At 54.5% G+C, this 10,702-nt stretch overlaps 4 protein-coding genes across 4 annotated transcripts in view; 2 read left to right on the top strand and 2 right to left on the bottom strand.

Moving 5' to 3' along the window:
- The window catches only part of PTSG_08640 (uncharacterized protein), a 2,512-nt gene extending 661 nt beyond the window's left edge, over positions 1-1,851 (bottom strand). The window contains exons 1-5 of the mRNA XM_004990373.1: positions 1,664-1,851; positions 1,289-1,457; positions 1,018-1,119; positions 676-776; positions 381-472 (exon numbers count right to left, since the gene is read on the bottom strand). Coding sequence (XP_004990430.1) covers positions 381-472; positions 676-776; positions 1,018-1,119; positions 1,289-1,457; positions 1,664-1,758 — 559 coding nt within the window. The 5' untranslated portion in view covers positions 1,759-1,851. The remainder of the gene's footprint in view (positions 1-380; positions 473-675; positions 777-1,017; positions 1,120-1,288; positions 1,458-1,663) is intronic.
- On the top strand, positions 1,852-3,496 carry PTSG_08641 (uncharacterized protein). The gene is made up of 6 exons (XM_004990374.1): positions 1,852-1,978; positions 2,272-2,342; positions 2,582-2,647; positions 2,759-2,817; positions 3,048-3,138; positions 3,420-3,496. Exons 1-6 carry the CDS (start codon positions 1,915-1,917, stop codon positions 3,447-3,449), a joined length of 381 nt encoding a protein of 126 aa, XP_004990431.1. The 5' UTR covers positions 1,852-1,914; the 3' UTR covers positions 3,450-3,496.
- Positions 3,497-3,806: 310 nt separating this feature from the next.
- On the bottom strand, positions 3,807-7,443 carry PTSG_08642 (SLOB protein kinase; the record flags this gene model as incomplete). Its single annotated transcript, XM_004990375.1, has 11 exons — positions 3,807-3,903; positions 4,161-4,308; positions 4,549-4,665; positions 4,925-5,009; positions 5,247-5,288; positions 5,440-5,507; positions 5,701-5,794; positions 6,103-6,232; positions 6,548-6,678; positions 6,931-7,071; positions 7,360-7,443. 11 exons carry the CDS (start codon positions 7,441-7,443, stop codon positions 3,807-3,809), a joined length of 1,137 nt encoding a protein of 378 aa, XP_004990432.1.
- Positions 7,444-7,851: 408 nt separating this feature from the next.
- Positions 7,852-10,670, top strand: PTSG_08643 (uncharacterized protein). The gene is made up of 8 exons (XM_004990376.1): positions 7,852-8,011; positions 8,167-8,260; positions 8,526-8,648; positions 8,811-8,900; positions 9,062-9,152; positions 9,332-9,613; positions 9,906-10,095; positions 10,452-10,670. The coding sequence occupies exons 1-8, from the start codon at positions 7,910-7,912 to the stop codon at positions 10,455-10,457; spliced, it is 978 nt and encodes a 325-aa protein (XP_004990433.1). The 5' UTR covers positions 7,852-7,909; the 3' UTR covers positions 10,458-10,670.
- Positions 10,671-10,702: the final 32 nt, after the last annotated feature.

Consider the following 10,702-nt stretch of genomic DNA (forward strand, 5'->3'; position numbering starts at 1 on the left):
TATAAACAAAAAAATAGAAAGAAGTTTGGTTCGAGTGTCACTCCCGCACGGTCGGCTGCCCATTGGCATATCAGTCTTGTCTCACATTGCATCTCTTTGATGCAGGCATTCGTGACTTACCACGGGTAGCGAGTAGGCGCAGCTGTGCGTGCGCTTGACGCCTCCAACGCCGGTCTCGTTTGGTGCAGACATTACTTTCGTGTTATAGCCTCGAGCTACTGTGAGCTCTCAGCCAGCATGCTCCGCAATGGTGGGATCGCTGAACACACACACACACTACTACACACACACACACACACACACACACACACACACACACACACACACACACTTCCGCGCGCGCGCATACACACACATACACATACACATACACCACTGACTTGCTGCTGCGATGGACGTGAGAGCATTTGGGGGCTCGAGGCGCTGGGCCGACGCCACTGCACGTGATGCTTCGCTGCTGGTGGCCAGATACCTGTCCTCAGCATTGGTGTTGTTTGTTGGTTGTGTTGTGTTGGGGCAAACATGTGAGGCATATGAGGAGAAATGGTGCAATTACAGGCAGTTGGGGCAGAATAAGGTCGACGGGGGGGGGGGAAGGAGGAGTGGTAGGGTTGGTTTCACGCACAGACACACACACATGTGCACGCATCCACGCATCATGTTGGCATTGCCGACCTGAGCATGGGCGTGTGTTGTGGCGGATCTGTGGCCTGGTAAGAGGCCAGGGCCGCCTCCCCCAAGCAGATGTAGCGCTTGGCGGACACATGCGACCGCACCTGCAACGCGCGCAGCGTTGTCGGGTAAATGGAATGCAAAGACACAAGTGGTCATGACGCTGTGGTCATGGCGCTGTGGTGATAGCTTCTCGCGTACACACACACACGCACGCAAACATTCAGCATGAATTCACACGCACATACGCACACACAGACACACGAACGCACAGACACACACAGACACACAGACACAGACACACGCACGCACGCACGCACGCGCGCGCATATCCAGGAAGCGCACCAGCTGGGTGAAGCTAGCAGCATCATCGGATCGCAGCATGCCCTCACACTTGCACACTGCCACTGAGCCGCGAATCTCAAATGTTGCTGTGAAGTGAATGGGCTGTGTTGGCGGTGAGCACCGTGAGGGCTGTGTGAGAGCGTTGGAGTTGTGCACAACTTGACCTACATGCCAGCAAGCAACGCACACAAAACGTGCGAAACACAATAAAACATGGCAATGAGGACAGCAAAGGCAGAACGCAATGCACGACGGAGCAAAGCAAACTCACCTCTACCCTGAGCGGTGGATGACCGGTGATCTTGATGTGACTTGGGTCCTGCTGTGCTGGTGCAGTGTCTGCTGCGTCACTCGCGGTGAGCGCGTCGACAAAGGCTGTGGGTACTTCCCCAATGGCGATGATGGCATCCTCAAACTTCTTCCCCATCAACGTTTGCATCCTGTATGTGACAAGCCAAAGCACATGGTGTGTGTGTGTACATGTGCGTGTGTGTACATGTGTGTGTGTGTGTGTGTGTGTGTGTGAAGCAGCGTGTACGTGTGAGATGCAGGGTAAAGTGTGATCTGTGCGTGGGGTTCTTTTGTGTTTGTGTGTGATTTGTGTTGGTGCTTGTGCCACCGAACAGCTTCGTCTGTACGAACATACCTGAGGGAGAATGTACTCTCCTTCTTGTCAAGGGCAGCAAGGTCGTCCTCGCCATAGTCCAGCGAGGGCGGCTGAGTCTCTTCCACATCTGCCATCGTCAACTTTTGTTGTGGACAAGCAAGCAAAGCCAAGGATGCAAAGTTGAGCAGCGACCACCAAGTGCCGACGAATAGAGCAAGTCATTGCCACTTTTCCACAACCACCGCAACCGCAGCAAACCACGACCACGACCACCTCCCCACCAACCAACCATGGCCTCGCAGATCGAGAAGGAGCTCCGAGAGGTGCTGGACGGCATGCAGCAGCTGCAGACAGGTCGGTCGAGTGGGCATGTGAGTGTGAGTGTGGGTGTGAGTGTGGGTGTGAGTGTGAGTGTGGGTGTGAGTGTGGGTGTGCATGTGAGTGTGAGTGTGAGTGTGCGTGTGAGTGTGAGTGTGAGTGTGAGTGTGAGTGTGAGTGTGAGTGTGAGTGGGGGAGTTGTTGCAGCAGCTTGCAGCAGCTTGCAGCGATTTCTGCTTGGTATCCGTGCGTGCATATATGTAGGCTCATGCTGCTGCTGCTGGTGTTGTTGTGTTGGTTGTGCGTGTGCACGCTATGCCCATAAACAGAGAAGAACAGCCTGATTCAGACACGGGAGAAGCTGCAGACCCAGCTGTCCGAGAACAAGATGGTCAAGCAGGTGCGCGCGTGCGCGCGCGTGTGCGTGTGTGATGGGCGGGAAGCACGGCCCTGCATGGGCGCGAGAAGGGGCTCATGTGATGTGCCTGAATGTGTGGCCGTTGCCTATCTTGCCAGCTCTGCTTACTCTGCTTACTCTGCTTTCTCTGATGACGCTACGGGCGTTGCTTGAGCTTGAACTAATCGCCAGCGTTGTTGCGTTCGCGTGTGGCGTGATCGATGATGGTGAATCAAATCCAGGAGCTGGATCTCGTTAAGGAAGGCGACACTGTGTACAAACTCATGGGGCCGGCGCTGATCAAGCAGGTTAGCACGAGAGCGTGACTGGCCCGGGTTGGTCTGATCATTGGCTGAAGTTTCTTTGTTTTGCATTGCAACTCAAGCTCACATGCTTTGTGCCCTTTTGCGTGGTCACAGGACTCTAGAGAGGCCCAGACAAACGTGGGCAAGCGACTCGAGTACATCGAGGCGGAGATGTGAGTGAGTGTGTGTATGTATGTGTGTATGTGTGATTGAGTGTATAAGAGTATGTGTGAGTGAGTGTACACGTGCGTGCGTGTGCGTGCGTGCATGCGTGCGTGTGCGTGTGTGCATGCGTGCATGCGTGCGAGCGTGCGAGCTGACGAGCTTGCCACAACCCATGACCACCGCTCAAACGTGTGTCATGCTCCTGATTTGCGTGTTGCGCGTTTGTATGTTTGCGCAGCAAGCGATATGAGAAGCTGATGGACGACAACGAGGCCAAGGCGGCAAAGGCGCAGGAGAAGGTGCTGGCCCTCAAATCCAAGCTGGACAAGGTGCGCAATGGTTAACATGGCGTGCATTGGCCGTGATTGTGTTTTGTGTGTGTGTGTGTGTGTGTGTGTGTGTGTGTGTGTGTGTGTGTGTGTGTGTGTGTGTGTGTGTGTGTGTGTGTGAAGTGCGTGCGTGCGTGCGTGAAGTGTGTCTTGATGATGGACGATGAGAACTGCCACAGTGGGTCACACGCAAGCGCATCCCACCCGCTGTCACCCCATGCCGTGCACACTCTTTGTCCGCTCTACATGCATGTCCCCCCCCCCCCTGCTCGCCCCTGTAGGAGCGTGAGGCACAGTCGAAGAAGCAGTAGGCGTTGGTTTGTGCGTGTATTTGTGTGTACGTGTACTGTAGCGTTCGACCTGCCCAAGGTCCACGTCCTTGAAGAATGGCTCCTGCAGCAATTGCGCAATTGTCGGCAGCGAGCGGATAGCATCACAGACATAGAGAGCTTGTGAGTGCCTGAACGCGTGTCTGTGGCCTATGTGCATGCACGCGCGGTTGTGCGTGTGTGTGTGTGTTTGTTTGTGTGTGTGTGTGTGTGTGTGTGTGTGTGTGTGTGTGTGTGTGTGTGTGTGTGTGTGTGTGTGTGTGCAACTGTAAGTGAGCGGGTGTGGCGAGATGGATGAAGAAACAAGCGTGCGCAGAAAAGACGCTGTTCAACCACATGTCAGTACGCGTGCACGCTGCAATGCAGCTGTCCCATGTTCACGTGTCGATATTGCATCATGACGCGTGCCATGATCAAGCCCACCTGCTGCTGCGCCCTGGGGAATGAAATCACACGTGGCCGCCCCGAGCGGCTGCCCAAACACCATCTGCTCGCCGTGATCAAGGGCGGTGGTGGTTGCGGGAAGGAAGGACGGACGCACGGGTGGGTGGGGTGAGTCACGTTGCACAGCAGGCGAGGAAGATGTGCGTGTGAGGGAATGCGCGAACACTGGAGATGATCAGGCAGTCACACACACACACACACACATACACACGCACACATAAACGTCAGCTTGAGAAGGTAGGTGCGAACTTCGCCATGTTCACATCCACACAGCCGAAGACACACACAGATGCGGTGACCTCGTAGAGGAGTTGACCGAAGCAGTAGACGTCACACAGCTCAAGCGTTGAGATCTTCTTCAGCTCCGTAATGTGGCCGCTGTACAACGATGGCAGGCCTACCACACGCGGCAGGGGGGGGGGGTGAGATGGATACTTGATGAGAGGGAAGAGGAAGCGGTGAAACAGATGTACAAAGCCTGCACACACAGACACACAGACACAGACACAGACACAGACACACACAGACAGACAGACAGACAGACAGACAGACAGACAGACAGACAGACAGACAGACAGACAGACAGACAGACACACACACACACACAGACACACAACGCACAACGCACACAACGCACCGAGCACGCCGTTTTCGACGTCTGTGATTTGGCAGAATCGATCCGAGATGACGAGGACGTTGCCTGCATGCAGATGCCCATACGGCAGCCCGCGGTCGTGCAGGAACTTGAGCGCCTCTGGTGGCGGTGGCAATAGGATTGTGTGCGTATGATTGTGATTGTGTGTGAAATTGTATGTGAAATTGTGTGTGTGCGTGATTGTGTGTGAGATTGTGGCGAACAAATAGCCGGAGAAGACACAGCAAAGAGAGCATGAATGGATCAGCGTGCACAGCACAACACCATGCAAACCACCACCACCACCACAAGAACAACAAGAACAACAAGAACAACAAGAACAACAAGAACTATCACGACCGCCACCGCTGGCACGCACCGAGGATTTGTCTGCCAAAGAGCCGAACGGTGCGCACATCGAGACCTTTTGGCTTCTTGCCGACGTACTTGCGCGCAAACGGCAGCTGGGCAGGTGGTGATGGGCATTGTGATGGTGGTGGTGGTGGATGTTGTAAGTGGTGGTGGTGGTGAGGTTTGATGCAAGGAACGATGGCGCTGATGTCATGGAGCAGTGCAGTGAAATCACCAGCCAGTGTGTGTGTGTGTGTGTGTGTGTGTGTGTGTGTGTGTGTGTGTGTGTGTGTGTGTGTGTGTGTGTGTGTGCGTGTGTGTGCGCACGGAAATGTGTGCTTGCACCGCACCTTTGGGTTTTTGTTTCGTGCAATGAGGTCGCGAAGTGATCCCTGGTACAGCAACAATCGTGACAGCTATGAGAACAGCAACAAAGTCACGCTGCGGGAGCACAGCGCAAGGCACGCCACAGCCGCCACTGAGGGCATCAGCAGTGCATGCATGCAAGCAGTGCATGCAAGCAAGCAATGCGCGATGCATCACCTTTGGGGCGAGGGCGCGGACGAGGATGGCACCGGGCTCCTCAGCGCCGTGCACACATCCCAGAGACGCTGCATTGGTGTTGAAGTTGGAAGGGGGGGGGCGAAATAGTGGGCAGAGTGATGGAATGGGTGATTGGAGGCAACGGCAAGCGAAGGAAAGAAGGGAACAAGGGGGAGAAGGGAATGCAAACGTGTGAGAAGGCGAGTCACAGCAGCAAGGGCACAGACACACACACACACAGACACACAGACACACACACACCTCCAGCGATAAATGGGTGTGAGATGCCGGCAATGTATTTGAGGACGCTGTTGAGGAGTTCTGTGGGCACAAAGGACGTGGCTGGGATGGGCACCTGGGACACATACAGGCACACGCACGCACACGCACACGCATGCAAACACATGGGGTGAAGCGAGGTTAGGGGCTCAGCGATTGACATGGAAACGTTTGGCGAAGAAAAGTACACACCCACACACAGACACAGACACACACACACACACACACACACACACACAGACACAGACACACACCCACCCACACACACAGGCACAGACACACAGACACACACACACACACACACACACACACACACACAGGCACAGACACAGACACCCACACACAGACACCCACAGACACAGACACACAACACACCCAACGTACCCATGTGAGGAGCTGGGGTGCACTCTGGTCCTGGGAGGTGTATCCCTGGTTGAGGACGGTTGCGTGCATCTTGGTGACGCGCCACCCAATACCGTACAGCTGCTCCAGCACCCGCCACGACGCCTCGGACCTGCACCCAGGGGTCGGTGGCGGTGGCGGTGGTGGTGTATAATATACACATATGTATATATGTGAGTGTGTGTGAGTGTGAGTGCGAGTGTGTCTCGTGGAGGAGAAGAGGAAGAGACTTGTGGATCCAGATGAGAAAGTGGAGGAGGGAATGCATTGGGAGGTACAAGAACCGGCAACACACACACACACACACACACGCACACACACACACACGCACACACACTACACACACACACAGACACAGACACAGACACAGACACAGACACAGACACAGACACAGGCACACCTGATACAGACACAGACACAGGCACACCTGAGGAACATGAAGAGGCCGCGCTCGGCGCTGTTGCGGAAGTCCCGTCCATATGTCGCTGGATCGAGGAACCGCTTAAACGGCAGTGTCAGTCGCAGAATTGGGTGTGCCGCAATCAGATCAAGCATGTGCTGTGGATGGAGCACATGTCGTGGTGTGACAGAGGACATCCATGTGAGCAGTGATGCTTAGGGTTTCTGACCACCACTGACAATGCCACGTCTCAGCATTGCAGGCACAGAAGCAACAAACACACGCACACACACAGACCTACAGACACAGATACAGACACACAGACACACACGCGCGCACACAACATACAACACAGACACACGCAGACACACACAATACATCGCAACAGCAGCAGCAGCAACAGCACCGACTTTGAGGCCTTGCATGCGCTTCTGGAGGAACGCCTTGTCCGTGTTGCCGAACATCTTCTTTGGAGGAAGCGGCAGCGTCATGCCACTCAGCGCACTCATCTCTTGAGCAAAGGCGGCAAAGTCGCTGTAGCGGTGCCGCACCTGCACACACACACATGCGTAGTCGCGATTCGAGGTGAGCTGATGAAGCACGGAGATCCAGATCAGTGCGATCTCTGATACGCACACAGGCACACAGGCACACACACACACGTACCTGGATGGTCTCCCCAAGTGCGCCTCGCGTTACGTTCAAGACATACACCTGTGGACACACACACACACACATGCACATGTGTCACGTAAACAAACCAAGGGTGTATGGGACTCTGGCGGTCATAAGAAGCAGCACACATATCCTCCAAGTGTCTTTGCTGCAGAATCACTCACGATGTGGCCCTCCTTGGCTTGCTCGAAGCCAGCAAACTGAAAGGACAGCTCTGACGCTTCGTCCGCAGGCATGCTGTTGCGCATGCGTGTTTGTACGTGCGTTGTGTGCGCGCGTTGTGTGTGTGTGTGTTTGCTCGTGTCAGTGGGAGGGTGGTGTTGGGTTGTTTGGCAAGAGATCGCAACGCAAAAACAGACACGCACCACAACAATCTCTGATCCACCTTCACTTCAACACACACACACACACACACACACACACACACACACACACACACACACACACACACACACAGTCTGTACCATTTGCCGTCCTTGCTGCTCATCTTGATGTGAATGTGTCCCACGGCGGACAATGAGCGAGCGAGTGAGTGGATGGGAGTGAGTGTTGTGTGTCTTGTGTGTCCTCTCTCCAAACGCTTGCTTGTGTGTGCTTCCCACCCTCGCACACAAAGGCAAAAATGACTTTCTCATAAAGTCAATTTTTCCCTTGCTTGCCAACCCAGAAGGCGGATACAGACAGTTGTTGTTGACATACACCCCAACAACGACGATGCAGGTGCTGTGCACACATTTGATGCTGGTCCTGGTGCCGCTCATCCTGTTCATTGTGGCGCTGAGCCTCAACACCTGGGCGGAGATCGACGACTTGCTGGTGAGCAGCGGCGATATGCATTTCTAAACACTGCAAATGCGCGCGTGTGCTGCGTGCGTGTGTGTGTGCCTTGCGAGATTGTGTTTGGTGGTCATGGCATAGATGACGGTTGAAAACCTCACACATCTGCATTCTGTTCGCTTTCTTTGTGTCAGATCTCTGGCACGCATCTGGACTATGGTCTCTTCCAAGTGTGCGGGTATGACTCATATCCACCAGAACTGAACATCACCAGCAACTGCTACGCATGTAAGTGACGGGCTGTCATGTGATGTGGGTGCATGCATGAGCAAGTCAGTTATGCGATGTGATTGGTGCTTGTGGGTGTGTGTGTGTGTGTGTGTGTGTGTGTGTGTGGTTGTGTGTGTTTGTGTGTATGTGTGGGTGTGTGCCTGGTTTTCATGTTTGCGATCTTGTACACTTTGTTTACCTTTCGTTTGCGATCTTGTACACTTTGCTCACTTGCTTTGCCTCTTTCCTCCCCCGCCCTCCTCCCCTCCCTCGAAACACACAGACAACAGCGATGCCATCCCGCCTGCGTTGAAGCGAACCAACCACTTGGCCGAAGTGTATGGGTGTGGGAGCTGCGACCACCGCAGGAAAACAACCATCGCCTTTACCATCATGGCCGTCTTGTGTGAGTTGCGAAGCTACGTGTTTTGCACCGCGAGCCATATCAAGCGTTCTTGCCCTGTGCAGCCCTCTCCACAGCCATATTGGTATCATGTATTCACACACACACACGCACACACACACGCACACACACACACACACATATGCACTCGTTGCTGGTGGCCAGGGCTGGGCGTTGCTGCTCTGTTCACGTGCATCGATGTCGAGGATGGTAACGGCGACTCGGATGCCGTTGGATTTCCCGCCATGGCCGCAGGTTGAACAATGTGCCCCGAACACACGTGTGGAAGGATAGTGAGGGGGCGTGGTTGTGGTAGCTTGTGCTGTGTTTGTGTGGGATCCACTCTTTGTGTGCTGGAACACACTCACCATCAACTCACCATACACTCACCACCGCCACACTGCATCCACGATCAGCCGTCTTTGGTGTGATTGGCTTTGCCGTGTGGATTGTGCTGATTCGCTTCGACTACAACAAGGACCGCAAGTGGATCGAGCTCGCAAACGGGTCAGTCACACGCGTGTTGATGTGTGCGTGCGTGCGAGTGCGTGTGTACGTGTGTATTGATGTGTGCGTGTGCTGTCCAATTCGTGTACTTTCGCATGCTTATCCCCTTTCCCCGCCTCTATATACCTCACCACCACCACCACCACCACCACCACCACCACCACCACCACCACCACCAGGGAGAGCCAGCCCACGCTGCGAGACAGCACGGCGGTGCACATCGCTGCGGCAGCGTGGGTGTGTTCGTTCCTCCTTGGCATTGTCATCTTCAACCTCAACGCCAACGAGACCACAGGCGTGTGCACGCAGTCCCAGAAGCAACGCTTCCCGCACACCACATCATCATCATCATCATCGTCATCGTCATCAGCAGCAGCACGTGGTGGCGGTCACGGTGATCAATATGAGCCCGAGTTTGAGCTTGGTCCGCCGCCCGGCGTTGCGCACGACACTCCATCGCGGTGAGGCCTCTGGCGGCGTGTGTGTGTCTCATGTGTGTGTCATATGTGTGTGTGTCTCATATGTGTGTGTGTGTGTGTGTGTGTGCTTGGATCAGGGTTTAACTTATGTGCGTGGCAGGCACTGTCGTTCGTGTTATTTTTTGCATAAATATTTAAACCGTAGACCGAACTCACGCATGCACACCCACTAATACACACACACACACACACACACACACACACACACACACACACACACACACACACACACACACACACACACACACACACACACACACACACACTGCGCCAGGGTGCCTGATGAGGTGCTGCGAGCGCGGTCTGCAACATCCCCGCCGACAGAGACCACCACAGCCGCCGCCACAACAGCCACCAGCCCCGAGATCACCACCACCACGACTGACATGACGTCTGGCATCACGTCTGGAACGCCTGTGGACCGCCCGCCGGCATACACCGCTGTCGTCGACGCAGAGTCGCACGTGCGTTGAATGGCGACGGTGGTGCTGGTGATGATGATGATCATATGTGTGTACGCGCGCGCGTGTGTGTAAGTTTGTGTGTGTGTGTGTGTGTGTGTGTGTGCGTGTGTGTGTGTGTAAGTTTGTGTGTGTGTGTGTGTGTGTAAGTTTGTGTGTGTGTGTGTGTGTGTGTGTGTGCGTGTGTGTGCGTGTGTGTTTGCGTGCACGGACGTGGTCACGTAACACCGCTTGCCTGCTTGGTTCTTGCTGTCTCGGTGCTTGCGTTGCTCTTTGTCTTCTTCACCGTTGACGCCGCGTAGCTCTCACTGACGAATACCCAACACACACACCACACACACTGGCTCGCTTGCTTGCAGGCATGAACAGAAACGGCAGCTGTGAATGACAGGGAAGACTTTTGTGTTCTTCACATGCAACGTCTACTTGTCGCTTCATTTTGACCACGGCCCCCATCGCCTCCTTCTGTCATTGAGCCCAAACCTGGGGTTTGTTCTGGCGTTACATTCCAAGTGCCTGCTATCATCATGTGTGTTTATTGCATTGACATGAATTGAATTGAATACAGCCAAATCTGGAAACAAAGCAGGCGATGCAACCTGTGCATGCG

This window comes from Salpingoeca rosetta (assembly GCF_000188695.1).
Source record: "Salpingoeca rosetta unplaced genomic scaffold supercont1.24, whole genome shotgun sequence".
Taxonomy (NCBI): Eukaryota; class Choanoflagellata; order Craspedida; family Salpingoecidae; genus Salpingoeca; species Salpingoeca rosetta.

Coding starts and splice junctions, on each gene's coding strand:
- PTSG_08641 (XM_004990374.1), top strand. CDS start 1,915: ATGGCCTCGCAGATCGAGAAGGAGCTCCGAGAGGTGCTGGACGGCATG. Junction 2,648..2,758: donor GGCCGGCGCTGATCAAGCAG/GTTAGCACGAGA, acceptor GCGTGGTCACAG/GACTCTAGAGAGGCCCAGAC. Junction 3,139..3,419: donor TCAAATCCAAGCTGGACAAG/GTGCGCAATGGT, acceptor TCGCCCCTGTAG/GAGCGTGAGGCACAGTCGAA.
- PTSG_08643 (XM_004990376.1), top strand. CDS start 7,910: ATGCAGGTGCTGTGCACACATTTGATGCTGGTCCTGGTGCCGCTCATC. Junction 8,901..9,061: donor ATTTCCCGCCATGGCCGCAG/GTTGAACAATGT, acceptor ATCCACGATCAG/CCGTCTTTGGTGTGATTGGC. Junction 9,153..9,331: donor TGGATCGAGCTCGCAAACGG/GTCAGTCACACG, acceptor CACCACCACCAG/GGAGAGCCAGCCCACGCTGC.